We start from the raw sequence: 22,272 nt of genomic DNA, 5'->3' as shown, positions 1-22,272 counted from the left end.
TTCTCAACTGTGGGGAAGTTGATAATGGAAATATGTTCTGTTTCCATTCTTCTCTTCCCTGTTGTTTGGAGATAGCATGGAAGCATCCCAGATGCCCTGCCACAGATCTAGAGTCCCTGTATGGAAGTCAGCCCCAAGGTGATGAGTGTGGAACAAGTTACAGACTTCTTCATCAGAAAACCTAGTTATCTGAAGAAAGGAATTCCATGGAGGTAGCCTGAGAAACGTACAAATTTGGGTGCATTATTCTTTACTTTGAGGGCCTACAAGGGTCAATTGTCCCTGAAATCATAGTCTATTCCTTCTTCCTCAATGACTTCCAACATCCAACCCCTGTACCTCTTAGTACCACATTTTTTTTTGTTCAAAATGCATGACATATTGAGCAAGCCAGTGATGTCCACCTTTCAGCTTACCAGGATGAGAATTTGGAATGGTGGTTAGTTAGCAATAAAGTCATTTTTCTGTCTACCTGCCTGAAAAAAAAAATTATAGATGAGCCAGCTAACCAGCTCTCCTCACTGTATTTATTCTGAGCATACTACAGCACTCCCAGTCAAAATTCCATCACAGCAGGAGAAACTGAAGAACCAGAATTTCTCTTTATTCATCTTGCAGCAGGTTACCTCCTGCCTCCTCCTGGAAGGTACTGTTCCCATAATTCTCAAAACCGATGGATATGCATTTCCTAGTTCTTACTTTGCCCAAGTTTCTTTGCCCTTTCTACCTAAAATGCATGGTCCTGAAGCTTTTCAGCAAGACAAATCCCATTACTTTCAGCCTGGTCTACAAGAGCTAGTTCCAGGACAGGCACCAAAGCTACAGAGAAACCCTGTCTCGAAAAACCAAAAAAAAAAAAAAAAAAAAAAAAAAAAAAAAGAAGATATTATTTTAAACCATTGTGCTCTACAAATTACTGACACAAATGTCTTTCATTTTTTCACACTGTTTTATAATATTCACTAACATTTTTATTACTCTTTCATAGTTATGAATTCCTTGAAAAAGAACTTTTTGCTTTTATTATTTTGTATCCCGGAACAATTCTGCCACAGAATAGATGCTCAAAATATTATTGAATAAAATAAATTATCCTTCTGAGAGTCTGTCCTGGGAAATTTTTATGTTCATAGTTATTCTAATATTTACAGTGGATTTTCCAATAATGATCTATATATTCAAAACTGGAATATGGATTTATTAAACAGCTGATTGGAATTAAAGACATATACATAAATATAAGTAAGAGCCAAGTTGAATCGTATAAGAACATTAAACTTTAAATTTCATATTCTAACCAAGCAACATAATCAGATAAATATTTTTCATGGAATATGGTATTTCAGAAGTTTTATAATAAAATACTTTACTACTGTGATATTGTTTTAAAAATAGGAAGGAGTAGCTGGAATGTTTATTATTCTAGATTAAATTTTATGTCTCTGAACCACAACTACAATTCCATGTAATATAATTTTTCCACAGCTATAAAATAAAATAAAAAAGATTAGTCATAAGAAAACATGCTTTAACACTGTTCAAACATCTTTATCACATTTTGGCAAATCTATGGCAAAATTTTGGAAGTAGTTTGCATAAATATTGAATAAATCAACTCTAGATCAGCAATGTTGAAGTGGTTTTTGGTGTGAAGGTCACACATTGCTATTTAGTCTGGGGTAGTATATTGGCTTACTCTCACACGCTTGGCACCATTATTAGTAACAGCCCATTTCATTCTCTCCAAAGGTTTTAGGTTGAGCAATACAATTCTGAGTCTACGATTATGATGGATCTCTGAGCCATCATAACGGCTGTCTACAGAGAAGAAAAAGAAGACACAATAGGGTGACATTTAAATATTCCCAGGAGTGATATAAAAATCTTCTGAGTTTTATGCTTTACAAAATTGTGTGGGGCTGGAGATAGCTCAGCAGTTAATAGCACGAATTGCTCCTCCAAAGGACGGGGTTCAATTCCCAATACCTACATAGCAGCTCAAGACTCTGTCACTCCAATTCCAGGGCTACTGACACCCTCACATGGACATTACACATGCAAGCAAAACACCAGTAAGCACAAAATTTAAAAATCATTTTTTTTGGGGGGGGGGTTCTTTTGAGATAGAGTTTCTCTGAAGCATGTCCTGGAACTAGCTCTTTTAGACCAAGACTGATCTCGAACTCAGACAGATCCGCCAGCCTCTGCCTCCTGAGTACGGGGATTCAAGGTGTACACCACCGCCGAAATTATTGCAAGAAGTGACAGTAAAGATCTTTTCTGCCCTAATTTTATGATTGCTGTTCAGTTGCACATTACCTGAGAGAGTTCTGACTGACCGTGTCCTTTGCCTTCCAGGAGCTCTCAGTTTCTTGAGGTCTTATTTATTAATTGTCAGTCTTAACGCCTGCACTATCAGTGTGTTCAGAACGTCCATCTCTTGGGCCCATAACTTCAAGGCTAGTCCCTAGTTCCTCTTCTATCAGCGTCAGTGCATCTGCTTTTGCACTGAGGTCTTTGAAACACTTTCTACTTCTGTTTGTGCAGGTTCATAAGTAAGGGTCTATTTGCATACTTCTGCACCCCAACATCCAGTTAGAGTGGAACTGATTGTTGAGGATGATTTATGATTTTCCAGTGTATACCTCTTGCTCGTCGTTGTCAGGTGTTGATAAGTGTGTGGATTTGTGTCTGTGCCCGATGGTCAGTTCCACCCATCAACATGTGGCTTTTATGTCAATAATCCCATGAGGTTTTGATTACCATATCTCTGTAGTAGAACTTGAAGTCAGTGACAGTGATACCTCCAGCAGTTCTTTTATTGTTCAGGATTGTTTAAGCCATCTTGAGGTTTTGTTTTGTTTTATTTTTCCATATAAAATTGAGAAATTATTGTTTCATGGACTGTAAAGAATTCTGTTCGAATTTTTATGGGGATTGCACTGAATCTTTAGCTTTTGTTGGTAGAATGGCTATTTTAAGTATATTAATCCTACTGACCCATGAGCAGCTATATAGTTTTTCAAATGACCTTTATTGTTAGTTGTCTATCCCCATATTTCAGCCTTGTCTTCCATCCTCTTCCCTACTTAATCCTCCTATTCTTGTTCCCCCTCTGTCTTTACAGAACAAAGCATTCTATTTCCCCTTCCTTGGGATATCTTCTCCTCCTCACTGATTCTTAACTAGGTTCCTAACTTCTGTGGCTATTCCAATTGTAGCACACATCAAAAGTTTAAAATCCACATCTAAAAGAAAATATACAGCATTTCTTTCAGCATCTGGGTTACCACACTCAGGATGATTTTTTTTTCAAACTACAACCATTTACATGTAGATTTTATAATTTTATTTTTTGACAGCTGGATAACTGTCCATTGTTTAAATGTAACACATTTTCACTATTTATCAGCTGCTGGGCATCTGGATTGTTTTCTATTTTTGGTTATTTGAATAATACTGCAATAGATGAGCAAGTGTCTCTGTAGTAGGATATGGAGTCCTTTGGGTATATGCCCAAGTATTATACAGCCAGTTCTTAAAGTGGAGCTATTCCCAGCTTCCTGAGGAACCACCACGTGATTTCCATAATGGCTGTACAAGTCAACTCTCTCACAAGCAATGGAGGAGTGTTCCTTGTACTCCATACCCTCACCAGCATGAGCTGCAATTTGTTTTATTGATCTTAACCATTCTGACAGGCATAAGATAAAATCACAAAGTAGTCTTGATTTGCATTTCCCTAATGATTAAAGATGTTGAACATTTCTTAAATGTTTTTCTCAGCCAAGTATGTTTCATCTTTTGAGGACTTTCTGCTTACTTCTGTACCTCATTTTTAATTGGATTATTTGTTTTATTGATGTACAGTTTCTTTAGTTCATTGTATATTCTAAATGATAACCCTCTATCAGTTATGTAATTGATAAAGATTTTTCCAATTCTGTAGGCTGGTTGTCCAAACATGTCTCAGTTTCGTGAGATTTTATTTATTGGTTATTGATCTTAGTGCCTGTACTTGTTCAGAAAGTCTTTTCATGTGCCAGTGTGTTCAAGCTAGTCCCTAATTCCTCTTCTATTAGGGTCAGTGTATTTGGTTTATGGTGAGGTCCTTGATACACTTGGTGCTAAGTTTTGTGCAGTATGGTAAGTGTAGATCTATTTGCATTCTTTTACATGCAGTCATCCAGTTTCACATGTGCCATTTGATAAAGACTATTTCTTTTCTCTAGTGTGTATTTTGGCTTCTTTGTCAAAAATCAGGTATCCATAGATATGTGAACTTATATCTGAGTTCTCAATTCAATTCCATTGATCAATGTCCCTGTTTTTATGCCAATGCTATACATTTTTATTACTATAGCTCTATAGTACAATTTCAATTCTGGGATGATGATACTTCTGGTAGTAATTTTATTATTTAGAATTGTTTTAGCTGTACTGGTTGTGTGTGTTTCCATATGAAGTGAAAGATATTTTTGGATTTATGTAAAGAATTGTATTGGAATTTTGATGGGGATTACACAGGAAATGGAAATATTTGAATTAGTCTATAGCTAGTATTTTCAATATAAAGACAATCAATGAATAGAGAATACTGTGGTTATTGGCAAGTGTTTGTGAATCAGAAATAGTCAAAGACATTAGGAAATGGTTATACATTGCAAGAAAAATGTTGAGTCAGGAGCCAAGTAAGGTAATAAAAATTATAATAAAAATAGAGAAGCTAATAAAAATTACTACATACCAACTAAAAGTAACCAAATAATGGCAACCAAAAGAAACGTTTGGTTTAGCATCTATACCCTGAATTTGAGAATCTTCTAGTGTACAGTAGATTTCTAAACATTCAACTCCAGTTCCTTCTTCTCTATAGTAAGGATAGTAATAAAATATTCAATGTTCTGATTATAATTAACTACACATAAAAAAAGAAGTGGCATAGCTTCTGATACTGCTAGGAGACACAATCTCAGCAGCAAACTCTTTGATCCTCTGGCTTTTACAGTCTTTCTGTCTTCTCTTCTGCAGTGTTCCCTGAACCATAGGTACAGAAATATTTTGTAGATATATCCATTAGGACTGGATTCCACAATCCTAGTCTTGATTGGTTGTGGTTTTCCACAAAGAGGGGAAAGGGAAGGAAGAGATGCTATAATTATATTGTATCTAAATAAAAAAAACAAAACTTGGGGCTGGAGAGATGGCTCAGCGGTTAAGAGTATTGCCTGCTCTTCCAGAGGTCCTGAGTTCAATTCCTAGCAACCACATGGTGACTCACAACCATCTGTAATGAGGTGCCCTCTTCTGGCTTTCAGGCATACACTCAGACACAATATTGTATACATAATAAATAAATAAATAAATATTTAAAAAAAACCAAAACTTTCAGAAAAGGAAGTGGCATAGTACTTTTATATATGAGATATAAACGTTGCTACATAATTATCTATCACAAGAACTTTTCCATGGTTACTGTCTCTTTGGCTTCCTGATATCTTTACAGTCTCTTTCCATCATGGAATCATGGTAAATATTATTTGATCTTAGGAAAACAAGCCCAATCCCTTAATTTTCAGATCATTTTGAAGTGTTATCCTCATTTTCTTACTTCTTATCCACACTTGCTCTTAAGGAACTTAGTCTTATTCGGTAATCTTTTCACATCTTCCCTTTAATTTTCTTTTAGCTGATTTTCTCCCATTATATCATTGTGATCTCACTATAATATCCTTCAAAGTGTCAATTTTTGTTGATCTTTCATACTTTGTCTAATTTATAAACCATTTCTCACATGTTGATATGTTTGTTTAATTGGTTATCTTTTGTTTTTGTTGTGCTTGGAGACTCAGCATGATAGGCAAGTATTCTATCACTGACAAAAAAAATATTCAATCTCTCTGTTGTCTTTTTTGAAGGTGTGTTTTTTTCTATATAGTTTCCTCTCTCCTACCTACCCTCATTCTTTCCCTTTCTCTTTCCCTCTCTTTCTCCTTTCTTTCTTTCTTCTGTAAGATATCTATGCTGCATCAATATGTTGGATTTTACCAGTCTTGTCTACTTCTTCCTCTTTCTTTACAATGCTTATGGTCTCAAATTTCATCCTTTACTGTGTATTCTTTGGCTATATCACTCCTGCCTTTGAATTTAGATCCTTGTTTTGATGCCACAGATTATTTATATCACAAAATGTCTTAAAACTTCTAAAATTCATACACCATGTTTACGCAATTAACATACATTTGGCATCTACAGTGTGCCAGGTGTGAGCTTGGAGGACATGTCAGAAACAGAAGAGCATGCAACAAAAAGCAAGCTCTCTGCTTTCATTTTCTTGGGCGTTTTCCAGGGAATTCAAAGTTCAGTCTGTTCAGATGCAAACTGAAACTGCTCCTTCTACGATCAGTTCCTTCTTCTACATTTTAGATGCAAGTAAATGATCCCACCTCTCAGAGATTCCAATAGAAATACCAAAGGGACTCTGGACTCCTGTCTTGTCCCTGTCACTCTCATAACCAGTCTATCCATCTATGAGCCTGCTTTGTATCTTCCCAAATCCAGTCCTTTGTTCTCAGCTTTCTGTGTATAAGTCAGGATTATCTGAACCAGTTTCGCTTACCCTTAAAGCAGTTATCCACACTGCTTTTATTCATAAGATTGTCCTCCTCCTTGATTGGACAGTAGACCCTAGAGTATAAAAACTTCAAAATTTTAGAAGTCTGGAATTTTACTGTAAACATGATCTACTTCATTATTCCATTTAATCACAGAGCAGATAAGGATCTAACCTATTCAAGAATGTAGATTACTTAGTCTCCTACTCCTGTATTTCAGTCAACTAAAGACTTAATTAAATTATTTAACTAAACCCAAGACAAAGGAAGATAAAAGCACATCAATGGGCACTGAGGGCTTGTGCCTATGACATCTTTAATAAGATAGTTATCCAATAACTCGGACTTATATCATAATGATCATGAAGAACACACAGTCCTAGGATTTTACCTGTAAAACCTTTGTGTTTACGGAACACATTTTCTTTTATAGAGGCCCATTTACTCTAGAACCAGATAAGAATCCCCGTGTACTAATTAGTGCTGTTACAGAATATTTTAATTTGGTTGAATTTACATTTGTTTGTGTGTATTGGTGACTTGCTTTCATGTATGTCTCTGTACCATGTGTATGTATGGAGGCCAGAAGAGGACACTGGATCCCCAGAAACTGCAGTTACAGACAGTTTGGAGTCATGATGTGGGTGCTGGGAATTGAAGCCAGGTGCTGTGGAAATACAACCAGTGACTTGATCCCCAAGCATCTCCAGCCCTACCCCACACCCAGTTAATGTTAAATGTAAAACCTTATGAATCTGAAAATCTCTGGGATTTTTTTCAATTTTTGATCTACTTTATCTTCAACATCTAATCATATACTGTCTTCCCCCCCAAGAAGTGTGATGCCCAGCAGATGCCAAAAATTAAAGAAAATTCTTATCCCAGATTTTGTTAAATAAAAAAAATTAGTTTATTTTGTTTGTCTGGAAAAAAGTGATGTTTTATATATAAGGAGAAGAACAACATTAATGGCATTAAAAGCTTTTCTTTAAGATTAAAATTGTCAAATTTGTCTTCTCAAGGGATGAGACCCTCTTTAATTATCCAGTACAAGTGATCATCCCTAAAGAAACATGCATGCAAACAACACAAATTGATTCAGCAGGATATATATATATATATATATATATTCATAGATGTGTAGCACATGTAACAATATTAAAACCAAAAAAGGCCATAAATTTGAGAGGGAGAGAACTGCAATGGGAAAGGAAAATGAAGGAGGAAATATATAACTTATAATTTAAAATAAATTATATGATTTGTTTTAATTTGAAATATAAAACTAATTTTATAATTCATAATTCTTGAAAATATAAAAATAAATTTTTGCAAAGATTCTGTAAATATAAAAAAGTTGTCTATTTATATATTGTATATATTTATATATAATGTATAATATTTAATAATAAAATTTAATACTTTATTATTTTTAGCTATTAATTTGTACTTTTTGGTTTACATAATAGTTTTAGATTCCTTGTTGACTTAATAACATTTGAAAATTTCAGGAGAGTCACATTGGAACTAAGGATGTTATATAATTGTTAGTGTTACCATCACCAGGAACCCAGAGAATCAAATGGGAGAAAAGAGTTAAAATAAGAAACTTACTTCAGAATAGCTGTATGCAAAATAAATATTTGCATAAGAATATACACCCTTAGAAAACAAACATCATCTAGAAGATATAACAAGTACTATACCCAGTTCATAATAATGATATATAGAATAATGAAAATACATAAAACTCCAAAGAATAAGCTGAAGTTTAAATTCTTCTTGCCTAAGTCATTCATCCCAACTAATATGAACAGGTTTTTCCACCAGGCATTGTTGCATAACAATGACTTGGTAGAACGTGGTAGAACCAGTCAGCAGCAGGGTAAAGAAAACCCACGAATGTGGCCATAGCTTAGGAAAATTTCTGTCTAACTAAGGGTTAAATTAGTTCTATCTTAGAGGGAAAAGGAACATGACATGGATGGTTACCAATGGTAACTTCCTCTTACTTCATCTTAAGTAATCTCTCTTTCTTGACAATCTCTCTTTACATACACACCCCCACTCACGCTCACACTCATTTACTCTTTCTCCTATGCACTCACTCTCTCACACTTCCGTCGTGCTTCTTCTTCTCCATCTCTCACACTTCTCTCTCTCCACCGCAGCCTTCTAGCAACATGGCCGCTCCTCTAGCTTTCCCGTTCTGCATCGCGGCTGCTTCTCTGCTGCCTCGGCTTCCCTCACAGCCGAACTCTGAACATTTGTAAGTCACATTTTCAGGGCCCGACCCATTCTCAAAACCCAAGATAAGTCACGTAGTTTCTTTCTCTCAGGCTAGGAATGTCACAATGACCGGCCAGTGAGCAACCATGGCCTCGCACGTAGCTCTAAGTTGGTGAGGGCTCCCAGATCATAAACAATTGGCTGAACCCTGAGGTTGGGGAGTACGTGCAGAAAAGTCCATTGCTACAGGGAGTCATGTCTAAAGTTGCTTCAAACTCTGACCTTGGATCAGCAATAAACAGCACCTGGGAGAATGACCTCATGTATTTGTCTCTTGGGGCAACCAGATATTGTCTCCAAGGGCAACCAGCCTGATTTGAATTTGCTATGGAGTCTACAGTTAGCTGTGTGTGTAACAGGCTGTCTTTGTGGCTGAGAATCCTATGTCAGTCTGAGTAATGCAAAATATCCCAGTGTTATTTCCATTCATCAAAATTATTCAGCTAGTAGAAATCTTACTTCTGACCATCCACAGCCATATGTGTGCCCAGAAGATGGAATATTTTCATGAGAGAAACACACAAGCGGTGGGAATACACACAAAGCTGTTCTTAGGGAAGAAATGAAGTTCTTAGGGAAGAAGTGAAGTGACTCAAGAGAGAAATTACAGACAGGAGTAACTGGTTTCCTCAGTCAGTGACCCCATGACCTTTCCAGGTGGGGCTCCCCACCAGGGAATCATGCATCTGATGGGTTGACCTGCTGAACACTAATTGTTACCTGCTGTATACTCCCATGGTGGCTCTCAGCAGTTGTAGGCCGAAAAGCCTAGATATATTGACAATAGAGATTTAAATCATGGAGCAGACTATACAGTTAATTTCAAATCATAAAACTTGGAGGGAAACCAGACATAATTTTTATTTTCGTAAGATTCACAGTGGTGTAGAGTTTGATTCATCAAATATTAAATATGCTACAATTTTGGACTAAACATCTTTTTTTTAATACTGGTATGAACAGAGCATGAAACACTTTGAAATACAAATTATCACTTTTAAAACATTTTATGATAACAGAAACATCGCTAATCACTGCATGGAGGAGGAATGAGTTGGTAAGTAACACTAACAAGTACCCACATGTTGGAGTCATAGACTGTATATGATTTTCTTTTTTGCATTTTCAAACATAGAGGCCATGCCGAGCCATTTGTGCTAGTATGTTCCACGCCAGCTCAATCTTTGGCCCTAGTGTTTCATGAGACTCCACATATCTTTAGCACCTGGCTTCCTCTCGTTCCCCATTTCAGCAGGCAGGAAGGAGACGACAGACCTATCAAAAGTAGCACATGTACTTCTGCACATGCCCCATTGGCTAAACATCTATCACGTGGTTGCACAGAGGCCAAGAGCTGAATTAGAGTCTGGAGGATTGCCCACAAAGAAATGAAACATCTGTTTGGTGGTGACTGGCTAGCCTTTGTGGAAGAGCTTCCCACCTTCTCAGCAGAAGGAAGTGGGGCATGTGAGCTACAGGCTGGACTCTTAATCCTAGGGGCTGCCATTTCCCTGTCAGGTCTCCATGTCCGGTTGGGGTTGGTGAGAAACTGAGTTAGTTCATTGGGCTTACAACAGGATCCAGGAGGTGTGTTAAGTAATTCTCTTTATCAAATGTTAATCATTAGCTATGAGAATTGGCAGAAAATTGAAGCTACTTAGGAGGAAAAAGTATTGACAAACCAAATTGTTTCATCAAAAGCACCATGCACCATATAAATTCAATTTTTGTATAAAGAGTATTTTTAATAAAGTCTACCTGGATTTCCCTAAGGCTTAACCTGAGGTCTGAGCAACAAGATCGGAATGTGTGATATAAGCCATGCCACTATATGCACAGTTATGACTCAGGAGCCGTGAGGGGATTATCTATATCTCTATATCTCATAAATAATGATTTAGACACATATGTCAAGTTGAAAGGCACAACATGTTTCCCCATTCTAATCTAGCAATCTCTTAACTGAAAGTCAATAAGGTGAAGCCAAATTATCTTCTTTCTTCAGGTGAAACTGAATTTGAAAACCTAGTTTGGGAGGAGGCAGTGTCAAATTAGCTGCCAAGAAGTGGCTAAGCTTTTGCCACTAGGTCCCCAGAACTCAGCCTTTCCCCTGCTGCTCTGGTCCTATTAGAGACTTTACCTATCATGCTAATGATATTCCCGAGTATTACTGAAGGGTGGGTAAGAAGGTGAGATGCCCAAATCCAAACAGGGGCTTCCTGATGCTTCCCGAAGAACAGATTAAAACATGGCAGCGACTGGAAGTTGTTCCTTCTCACCCGCCTCAGATAAGGACAGTCATTCTCATCAAACTCTACCTGTCCAGTGGCAAAAGCACAGGATCTGCGCAACCAGTTCTGGGTGCTGGCAAGTTACTCTTTTCAGATAGTCACACAAAGGCAATACCGAGGTCCCCCAAACAACGGAAAAATTAAGAGAGAATTTACCCAGTGAAGACATCTTGTTCAAAAGAAGGAAGAGAAGAGTAGTGGGCCAAACAACCCAGATATAGAATATGGGGAAACTAATTAAAACTATGTAGGACAAGGCCTTTAGAGATGGCTCAACAAGAAAGAAGATGTACTGCTTTACAGAGGACCCTGCTTCTGTTCTCAAACAGGTCACAACCACTTTTAACTACAGCCATAAGGGATCTGACATGTAGACCTTCCCCATATTCCTGGACTAACACAAAATGAAACTTTTTTAAAAAAATTAAAGTATATACTACAAATATTTGAAAAATCGATAGATCTATAAACTATACACTTGTAACTCAGTACGTCTGCACTACATGCTACGCACTACGGTACAGTTCACAAGTCGAGCAAGGGACTGGATGGAAATTGAAACACACACGCACACACACACACAGAGAGAGAGAGAGAGAGAGAGAGAGAGAGAGAGAGAGAGAGAGAGAGAGAGAGAGAGAGAGAGAGAGAGAGAGAGAGAGAGAGAGAGAGAGACCGGTCGTCCTTACAGAGTGCCTTCCCTCTTCCCTGACCAATGCCCACATCCTAGCTCTCGGGATCCTTCAGCTGTAGCTCCACTGGAAACCATTCCCCTGTCTCGTGCTCTGAGCAGCTGCAAATACAGGAAAACAAATTATTTTGCTCAGAACAGCTGCAAGCATAACAAGTTGTTTACTTCAGCAGACAAGGGGATCACAGGAAATTCAGGTTCTGGGGGTCCACAGTCTCCAACATACACTAACCTTGATCTTTGTAATTTTAAAAGCAAGCATAACATTGAAAATGTCTTGATAAGAACAACACACATTAAAGAAAATGTACTGAAGATTCTTTCAGTAAAAAGGGCAGTATTGTATTCAATATTGACAAGCAAAAGCAAGAAGTGGAAAAAGCTAGAAGTCCTCCACACACTGTTTTTGAAGGTAAAATGATAGAATAGTTAGACAGTTGAAAGAGCATATGTGTGCTTTGAAACACACAAGTTTGAGCGAAATGTTATCTATATGACTTGACCATGCTGGTCACCTTGTCTAGCCTCCTGTCCTTTGAGATGAGAGCATCTTCATATGGAAATCCTCTTGAATACAACAAAACATGTCTGTCCTATGATAACAAATCAAATGTACAGTTCCTCCACTCCCTGGAAAATGAATTGAAACAGAAACCCTGGAAAAAATAAATCAATGTGAACTTGTTTTGAATGGAAAGAGGTGACTTCGTCTGCCCTTCTTCCCACTAAACAGTGTTTTTATACCCTGAAGAGTCTACCATGGAACAAATAATCTTAAATTGCATCAATTTTCTTCGTGACTTCCTGTGACTGTAATAATAGAATAAGTCCTATGTCTTACTGTGTCCAAACCAGGAAATCATGTAAAATCATTATAAGTATGTACCTAAATGATTGAGAATAACGTCTCATAATATTTCAGCTAGAATTCAAACCTCAGATGTGTTCGCCATGGTTATTCTTGAGGATGAACTGCCCCAAATATTTTCTGAAGTGTGTATCGTTTTAATGTGTTAGACATCCTAATTCTTTATAAATATTTACTTTTACAGCTTTTACAACTGGGACAATCATATTGCTGTTTGCAATTCAAGTCCAAATTATCAAGTGATGGCTGACAACCCTGAAGGCTTACTTTTTAAATATAAAAGAGACAGGAAAATTCTCAATGTTGACCCAAAGGTAATTATAACTTATCTGTTTCTTCAAAATGTGTTGTGTTTCTACTTAGTCAAAAAAAAAATTTTTTTTTAATGTCTGTCACCCTTATGGCTTGGGAGTTTTGTGTGTTTGTTTTGTATCTAAGAGGTGAATAATTTCTTTGAAACATGAGCATTCAAAAAGAAAGAAGAGACAAGGAAAGAAGAGAAATGGAATAGGGGAAGGAAAAAAGGAAGAAGGGGGAGGATGGGAGAGAGAGAGGGAGGGAGAGACTGAGGGAGACATTCCTGCAAAGTTGGTTTGGTAGATTATGAGAAGAAAGAGTTTATGGGGGAATGAAGTAGAACTTGGGATTGAAGAAGAAGTTCTACTTCAACCCCTACTAAGCATAGTTAGATTAGAGAAATTGGATAGTCTGTTCACTCTGATCATTAGGGGGCTAGTCTTTTCATTGGAAGCATTAGTAGAGGGAGATTCTTACCTTGTTTTTATACCATGTGGTGCTTTAAAAAAAAATTGCCCCCAAAGGGAATGGCACTATTAGGAGGTGTGACTTTGTTGGAGGAAGTGTGTCACCGTGGAGGTGAGTTTTGGAGTTTCATATATGCTCAAGCCACACCCAATGTCCCAGAAGACAACAACTTCTTGTTGCCTGGACAAGCTATGGAACTCAGCTACCTTTCCCGCACCATGCCTGCCTGCATGCTGCCATGGCACACCATGGTGGTAATGGACTGAACCTGGCAATATGGCTTTTACCTATAATCTCAGGAACTTGGAGACTCAGGCAGAGGATTGCTATGAAATAAGATCAGCTTGAGGTACACAGTGAGTTCTAGAGCAGCCTTGGCCAGAGAGACCCTGTCAAATGCCAAACAACAATTGACAAACAAATACACCTGTTAATGTACTTCTAAGTGTTACTTTTGAAAATGTTTCATTAAAATATTTTAAAGGCATGTCCTTTGGTACTTTGAATTTCATCAAGGGCAAATATGTACATCTTATATATTTTCAAAAGTTAAAACTGCTTTGAGAATTTTGATCATCACTTGTATATTTAGGGATAAAAGTTAAATTTTTGAGTAACATTGTTATATGCTGGGGTTGATTGAGTGGTTATTAACTCTCATTAATAACTTTTTGCCCTTGTTTTTTTACTTGGGTTTGTTGTTGGTGTTGGACATTCCTATGACAGTCTAAAATTCAAAGACAAAGGAAACAATATTAGAATGTGAAATATAAGAATTGTGTGATATACATGTGATAGAGGCAAAGATGCAGCAAAGGCTAAACATAGGCTATTGGGTTCTAAATCTTTTTCTAAAGGTTTTAGAGATATAAAGTCAAAAACGTATTTCACATTCCCTTAATACAGATTTTGTCATATTCAAAGTGCTCAGTAGCTAAGGGTCCAAAGAATGACTGAATGAAGCATTGGTTGTGTTCACATTCAAATGGAAGAGCAGATCCAGCTGAACAGAAGCTGTTTTTCTTCAGCCTGTCAATCTAGACAGTGGTACCCAAGGTTGGACCTTGAGTGTGAGCTCTCCTGGAGACTAGATGGTCTCCAGGCATAGGAAAAACAGACCACTGGAGAGACATGAAAATATACAAAAGTTGTGATCTTGCTGTCTTCAAAGGAAATTTCCCAAAAGTTTCTGCATATATGTTCTCTAGTGTTCCATGGCTCATGTGTAGCTGGATGTGGTCTGAAAGTCTTGGCAGTGTCCTGTTTCTTTTAGGTCCCCATGCACCTAACTGGAAACATGGGTTCTGGGACCAGGAAAAGAGACATTGGATGCATAGCTAAGGAGCTTTTATCCAGTGCTATGTCCTGTAGAGGAAATGCTACTCCTTTCTTTATCACAAATGAGGAAATAAAAACTCTGTGGGGCCACATTTATGAGGAATCTCCGAGAAGAATGAGTTCGGTAAAAGGCCTTCCCTAGTGCAACACCTCCTGTATACAACGTCAGCATGGGAGTAGATGATGTTAGTACAGAAAGCTGAATAGGGAGCACTCACAGAGGGCTTTCCTCTGGAAGTTAAGGTGTATATTTAAGGAAAACCTCGAATTGTTAACAACTACACTATGGTTTTGTGGAAAAGGTGTTCAGATAAGTTTGAACAGCATAATATTTAACCTATTTGATCTATACTGGGGCTCTGTTCAAGTTATTGGTGTACTTTAAGGATATATGTCTTGAAAGGAGTTTTATGGACCCTTAGTAATTGATGCATACAATTACCTGAACATTCCTTACAAAATTTCCCCATTTGCAAAATCATTCATTAGCTCTCACAAGCTTCATCAACAATGCATGAAACAGTTCTTCAATTTTTTAGAAAAAAAATTTAATCTGAAGGCAAAGGTTTCTAAATCTTGGAGAAAGAACAAGTTCGTAATTAGTGAGAGTCAAGAATGAGTCAGGGAGATATCTGTTGATGTCTGAATAATCTCTTAATTTTGAAAGTTTGAACTGTGATTAATTTTATCTTTTTGATCTCCAGAAAGATAAAATTAATGTCAGACTTTCTAGAAAGAAACCCTGGCCTCAGTATCAGGAGACAAACTGGTAGGCCACTACTCACTCAACCACATTGCCTTGATAGGCTGGCGGCGGCGTCCTGTCTGTTGACAGAGACAGAAGTGAGGGGTTTGTGTTTGTTGTTCGATTTGTTTAACTCTGATCTCTTGAATCTCTGAAATACACCAGTTTAATGCTCAGACTCGGGCTCAGCTGAGCCCAAGAAGAATGAACTTCATAAATCCATGCTTGCCAGCGTCCCACAATTTAGGAACCTTTGTCCTGGAAAAGCGGTAACCTAAGAGGTTTGGTTACTCTCTCCCCAAGTATAAATAGAATAACTCAGATTTGAATTTCTATAGTCTAGGCATTAAATTAGCATGTGTGTCCCCTACACAATTTGTATTCACCATTACAAAGGCCCCAGTATTTTGTATTTCACGAGTCCCCAACATAACACTTTCAGGGAACAAAGAACTATGGTAAAATGTGTGTTTTAATAACTACAAATTATAGGAATTGTATTTCTATATTTAGTATCTCTCATAATCATTTTACTTCCAATTTCTTAAAAATGAACATCCTGTAATTCGGACAGGTCAGGGGCTGCGAAGCCCTGTGAGGACAGCGCTCATCCCTCCTCTTTTCCTTCAGACACTCCCAAAACACTTGATGCCTCAAATTAAAGAGGTCACGATCAAGGAAAGGTAGAAACAGTGGTAAACAGGATGTGTTTCCTTTGCACAACAGATGTAGCCTCATTAATTCTGAAGCTTAGTTCCCACGAAACAGTTGTTTGTGAATGGAAGCAGTCGGAAAAGGAAAATTGTGCAGGTCTTAGAACAAGTAATATGAGTTCATGGGTTAAGAAATTCCAAATGCAGTAAGAGTTTGGTTGCACTGAAAACAAGACCACTGGCTTTAACCTCCCTGCAGCTGTATAACATCTGGAACAAATAAGACAAGTTTCTATTTTTGAGTGAAGAATGCTTGTCTGAGTGATTCACACCCACCAAAATGTTTCCAGTGCGTTATCTTAGAGGGGCTGAGTGGAAGCTCTTTGCTCTCAGTCCTCTGCATTATCTGAACAAATGAGATGGGGGAGGAGGCATTTTTTCTTTTACTTTTAAAAGCTACTAGCACAAGATGGTTTGCTTTAGAGTCTTAGCATAACAGGGTGCACATAAACAAGCATGTTCCACCAAGGAGATAAGGCAGATAAGGTTAGAGAGTTTTAAGAGGAATGGGGGGATTTCCTCGTCACACTAGTTCCCCACATACACATGCTCTGCCCTGTCACAGAAACGGAAGTGGCTCATGAGAGGCCATCACTTCAAAAACTATTTAATTAGTGGGTACCCAAAGGGCTGGGGAGACAACTCATCCAGTAAAATGCTTGTCATGAAAACATGAAGACCCCAGATCAGATCCCTGGCACCTACAGAAAGAGCCAGGAATTGCTATTCCAGTCTATAATTCTAGAGCTTGGGATGATCTCTCTGGCTAGCCAGCCTGAGTTGCCAAGATCCAGGTTCAAGGAGAGATCCTGGCTCAAAACAACACGATGTAGAGCAAATGAGGAAGACAGACGTGTGATAGCATCCTCTCACCTCTACACCCATGTACCCACTTCACCCACTCACACATAGATGAACATGCACAGCCATGCTCAGTGCACATATACAAAGTATTCATTAAGTATTCTCTGAGTAAATGAATGATTCCTTTCAGAAGAAGATCCTGATAAAGTGGTAAGGAACCCGGTGACCTATGCTGCTGATGCTGGATGTAGCAGAGAGTTTAAACCAGTACAGGCACCAATTCTGCGAGTCAAAAATAACTTCAAGAGTTCTCATCAGAGAGGACTCGTGGGGAAATCTTTATTTCCATCTATACTTTCAGGTTCTTTTTTTCCCTAAATCAAAGAACTATATAATATCAGGTGTTCTCCATGAGAATATCAAGTTAGAATGTAGTTTTGATTTTTAAACACACTCAGATAGCTTGCGTGCATGTTTAAGATGGCATGATTAACAGGAGAGGCTATCGATGACACTCAAAATTCAATAATTATGAGGCACTAGGGGAAGAGAAAGATGAGAAAGATCTCAACCTTTGCCCTCTGGCTGTTTGTGAGTGGTTTTAGTCTCTGTTGTCTTGCCTTTTATTTTATTTGGAGGAAACAACCTGTGAACACACCTCGACAGTTAGTCGCAAGAAAGACTTAACTCACAGATTGAGCTACCACCTTTATAGTTCAGAGAAAGAAGGGAGAACCTTCCATCTTGAGCCTGAAGCTGGTGGAGGACTGGTGAGGGGGCAAGAGGAAATGTCTGGTTAGAGTGAGGGAGGAACTCTTAAACTGGGAGTAGGATGGTTAGAGATTGAAGTTGCCCAGTGAGAGGGGGAAGACAGACCAAGGACATTAATAGTTCGATGTGCTACTGTTTCACCTGGGTCGGTACAGTGCAGATCGAGCTCTGAGAGTCCAGGACCCGCTTGAGAGTGATGAGGAGACTCATGAGGACCTTGCTCTGCTCTTGCTAGGAAATGGAGAAATAGGGCAAGGCTTTTGCATGGAAATAATAGGATTGAAGCCCTGTATAGGGTGGATAGAGGGCATAGACCAGAGCAGCATGGGAGGAAAGTCACAGCAGGTCAGCATGCCGTGAATACACATGAAAAGCCAAGAGGCTCTGAGGTGGGGTTCTGTTCGGACTGTGGGTTGATGCCTTCAGTTCTCCAACTAGCCTGATCTTCGACAGAAAGAGACAGCATAAAGAATGTGTATATTCCTAAGGAAGTTTTCAGAAGCTCTCACCTCACCCAGTCCTCCAAGAAGAATCGTGCGCTAGAGCCTAATTTGGCTACAGCTGATCACAAAGTGGCTGATAGCAAAACAAGCAATGCAACCGTCGTATTGAAAGGACTCAGAGGCCTGTGGATTCTGTTCATTGTAAGGCTCTGGTGAAAGTAAGCATGCGTGGTGTTACACGGTCACCCATTTGGGGACTGTTGCATGTGAGGTATGCACTGTGCATTGCTTTAGCAGGATGCCTATCTGGTTTCTTTACCTGTCAGGGCCCCTTCTCCTCCGAAGGCTGATCCCAACCATGTATCCCTAACAAGAAGCTGCCTTCCACAATAACATCTCCCTAGCTGTTGTAAAGGAACCACATTCCTTCCCTTGTAACAGACTCTAAGTCAGCAGTCTTGATTTAAAGCTTCTTAGTTCACAGTTTAATTCTTAAAATTACACAAAGAGACAAAAAGTGTGGTTCAGGTTCCAAGACTCCCGAAAAACCCTCCCAGGAATAAACGTTGTGATGTTTCTGGCTGGGAAATCACCCGTTTCTCCTTATTCGCTTGGGCCTTTATGGGAGAGGCGAAAGAGCTGTAAGGTAGCCTTTATTCCTTTATTCTCAGGAATCTCTGTGTGACGTCCATCTGCCCAGCAGATCACATGGAACAAAACTTACAAATCATAAACTGTAAAGAGCAAAGTAGGAATGTTTTCGGGCTGTTTTCACCTTTGCATTGCCGGTGCTAGCCATTATGGCCTTATGATGTAGGTGCTCAATGACATCTGTAGAGTGAATACACAGAATATTAAATATTTGCTAAAGAAATGAAGAATGGGGCCAAAAATAACCTCAGAAACTTTTGAGGTTAACTTGGAAATTCTTTAGGCTCTCAAGCACTCGAAGCATGTAAAGCTAAAATCTGTAACTGAGAACTACCACAAGTGTTGGCATGGCCTGCCTGTCTCCCCTTGGGGGGTTCATTAATTCTGAGCCTTCTTAGCTGAGCTTCGAAATACTGACCATAGGTATCCAGGGCAGTGACTGTGGGCAGGTGCATGAGTGAACGATCCTGGCAACCATTTTACTATTTTTAGATAATTGTCTAGATGTTTTTATATAATATACATAAAATATTATGTATTTTAGCATATACTAGTATATATATATATATATATATATAATAAAATTCTTTTCTGTGAGCAACAGAACACCAGATAAATAAGTTTTTACATTAAATAAATGTGTCAAACAAAAGCACCTGTCCTTAGTTTTTTTTTTTTTTGCTGACCCTTTAAATTTAATTTAGATGACAATTTCATCAGTGCTTATGTCTCTCTCCTGAGCTCCAGAAACTACCACCCAAGTGCTTTTTGCCATTAGTAGGAAAGGTGTTAATTGCCTTCATCACTCTGCCTCCAGCCTCTGAATTCATTGACTAATTTCCCTTGGCACCCAGACTTAAAATCACAGCCCTTCACTGGCTTGAAACTGCCGCTCTCTAGATGGAAGCCCATGGCATTCCTACACCCTCTAGGCAGATGGTTCTAGTTGAATTTCTTGGAGCTTTAATCCCCTGGGGAACATCCTCAGTTGGACAATCTGTCTTTTTACAAGAGCCAGGTGCATTTCCTTCTGATCACTAAAAACAAGAACCAAAAGCAAGATGCTGAACAGGAGAAGATTAAATGGCACCACAATTTCTTCAGCCTTCAAGAATTTCTCCTCAAACTCCACTGCAACACTGGCTCAGCCTGGACCAGTAGAGCAAGGAACACTCATCAAACCAGCAGCTCCGTCCTTGGGCCTTTGGCTTTTCCTCAAGAGGCTGCCTGTTAAACACTACTTTTTAACTATGGCCCAGTCACAGTTATGAAGTGAACCTGAGGTGTTGCCAACTTTCTGGGTTTGTTGCCTAAATTACTGAATATTTGGTTGATTATAGCCCTAAAACAGCCACATACTAAGTAGCTTTTAAACATTTTCTCCCTTGGGCAATCACCTGGTATATCTGAACTGAAAGTCCACCACATATAAATTAGTATTTACGCAACTAACTACTACTAAAATCAATGGCCTTAAGGAATCCATTAAAAATTACATAATAGATCTTGGCTTTTATGAATTAAAACTCCTAAAACTTAAGTGCCCTGTCCTCCTCTTGACCTGGAAAACCTGATTTTAATTCTATATGCAGTATTTATGGAACAAGCCCTAGAGATAAGCACAAGTTGTTAGGTGTCCAAGACATGAACTCATATGTGAAGTATAACACAAGAAAGGCAAACTGGGGAAAAGAAAAGTTCAAATCTATTATGTTAAATTATTGCATACCTCTCAATTTTTAGTAATAATAATAAGAATGATTACTTTGTACTATCCAGGTGGAGTGTCATTAATGATATTCAGTGTGCTTAGCCCAATAAGAAATGAGAAAAGTTTCTAGTTGTCTTTCTCATTACAAAAGTGGCGCTTTCTCACATGATGCCCAAGGACAGTAGAACCAGTAGGACCCAGGGAAGCAGGGGGCAGAGATCTGGGGACAACAACTTTATTTGTGCTACTTGCTCCCTTTTAACAAAGTACACTATCACATCCTAGGAGCAGGAGGAAGAGTCCAGGGTTAGTTTTGTACCAAGAAGAAAACGAAGTTGAACACAATAAGCATTTTTTCTATACTAAGAAAGATCTGATTTCTTTTTTTAAAATAACTTCTTTTGAGTTTAAAGAAAATAACGTGTATTTAAATATTAACATCTTTAACATTTTCATTCTGATGTATGAAACTGATCCTCTTTAATTTTCCTTCCACCCCTGTTAATCCTCCTCCTTCCTAAAGCTCTCTTTCCACAAGCACGACTATTTTATTGTTGTTGTTGTTGTTCTATTTAGATTCGGTTTTGTAGAGATTTTGACTTGGATCATCTATGTGATTATGGGTTGGACACTATCCATTGGAGCCTGTTATACTCCTCAGTGAAGGAACAACTTTATCGCAGAATCCATCAGTAGCCAAAAGTTCAGCAGGGAGGAGAAGGGCTTCCTGATCCATGATAACATGCTGACAGGCCCAGGATTGTATAGGCCTATTATAGGCAGCCACAGCTGCTGTGAAATCATAATCCATTGCCTCTGCCATGCTCAAAAGATAGCATTTCAATTCTTTTTTCTTTATTCTTGTCTTGAATTCTTCCTAACCCCTCTTCTGCAGTGGTCCCTGTGATTAAAGGGTGATGTGGGATTCCCCTCTACATGCTGTGAATACCATTTGTGAATAAAGAAACTGCCATGGCCTGTTGATAGAACTTAGATAGGCAAGGAAAACTAAACTGAATGCTGAAAGAAAGGAGGCAGAGCCAGAGAGAAGTCATGTAGCCCCAGTGGAGAGAGACACCAGAACTTTAGCCTGTAAACAACAGCCACGTGGCAATATACAGATTAATAGAAATGGATTAAATTAATATGTAAGAGTTAGCCAATAAGAAGCTAGAGATAATGGGATTTAATTAATATAGTTTCTGGGTGATTATTTGGGGAATGAGAGGCCAGGACAAACAAGTGGCCCTATTACAACAGATTGACACCACGTGGCCAGCTAAAATCAACTTAAAACCTGAGATGGCTTACAAAGGAATTCTACACACTAAAAAACAAAGTTTAGCCACATTTTTTTCAGAATGGGCTTGCTGATAGCTTTCTACAGCTCCTTTAAGAGAGGTTTTCCTGATTCAGCAACAGCAGAAAAAAGCCATGCCATTTTGAAACAGCTTCCTGGACCATGCTGCCAGTGTGACCTCTGGCTCTTTCAGGAGACCAAGCATTTGAATGAGGTTTGTGAGCAACATGCTATAGCTTGCTTGGTGGCAACATGGACCAGCTGTATGGCTAGAGATG

The 22,272-nt window shown here is 38.4% G+C and overlaps 1 protein-coding gene across 2 annotated transcripts in view; it reads left to right on the top strand.

Annotated features, from left to right (window-relative positions):
- Cfap299 (cilia and flagella associated protein 299) overlaps nucleotides 1-22,272 on the top strand; it is a 489,548-nt gene that overhangs the window by 458,798 nt on the left and 8,478 nt on the right. For both annotated transcript variants that reach the window (XM_038340915.1, XM_038340182.1), the window contains one exon: nucleotides 12,938-13,067. In XM_038340915.1, the coding sequence (XP_038196843.1) occupies nucleotides 12,938-13,067 (130 nt within the window). The remainder of the gene's footprint in view (nucleotides 1-12,937; nucleotides 13,068-22,272) is intronic.

This window comes from Arvicola amphibius, chromosome 1, assembly GCF_903992535.2.
Source record: "Arvicola amphibius chromosome 1, mArvAmp1.2, whole genome shotgun sequence".
In the NCBI taxonomy this organism is placed as follows: Eukaryota; Metazoa; Chordata; class Mammalia; order Rodentia; family Cricetidae; genus Arvicola; species Arvicola amphibius.
The sequence above is the reverse complement of the archived record's forward strand: the minus strand, read 5'-3'. Positions and strand labels throughout refer to the sequence as shown.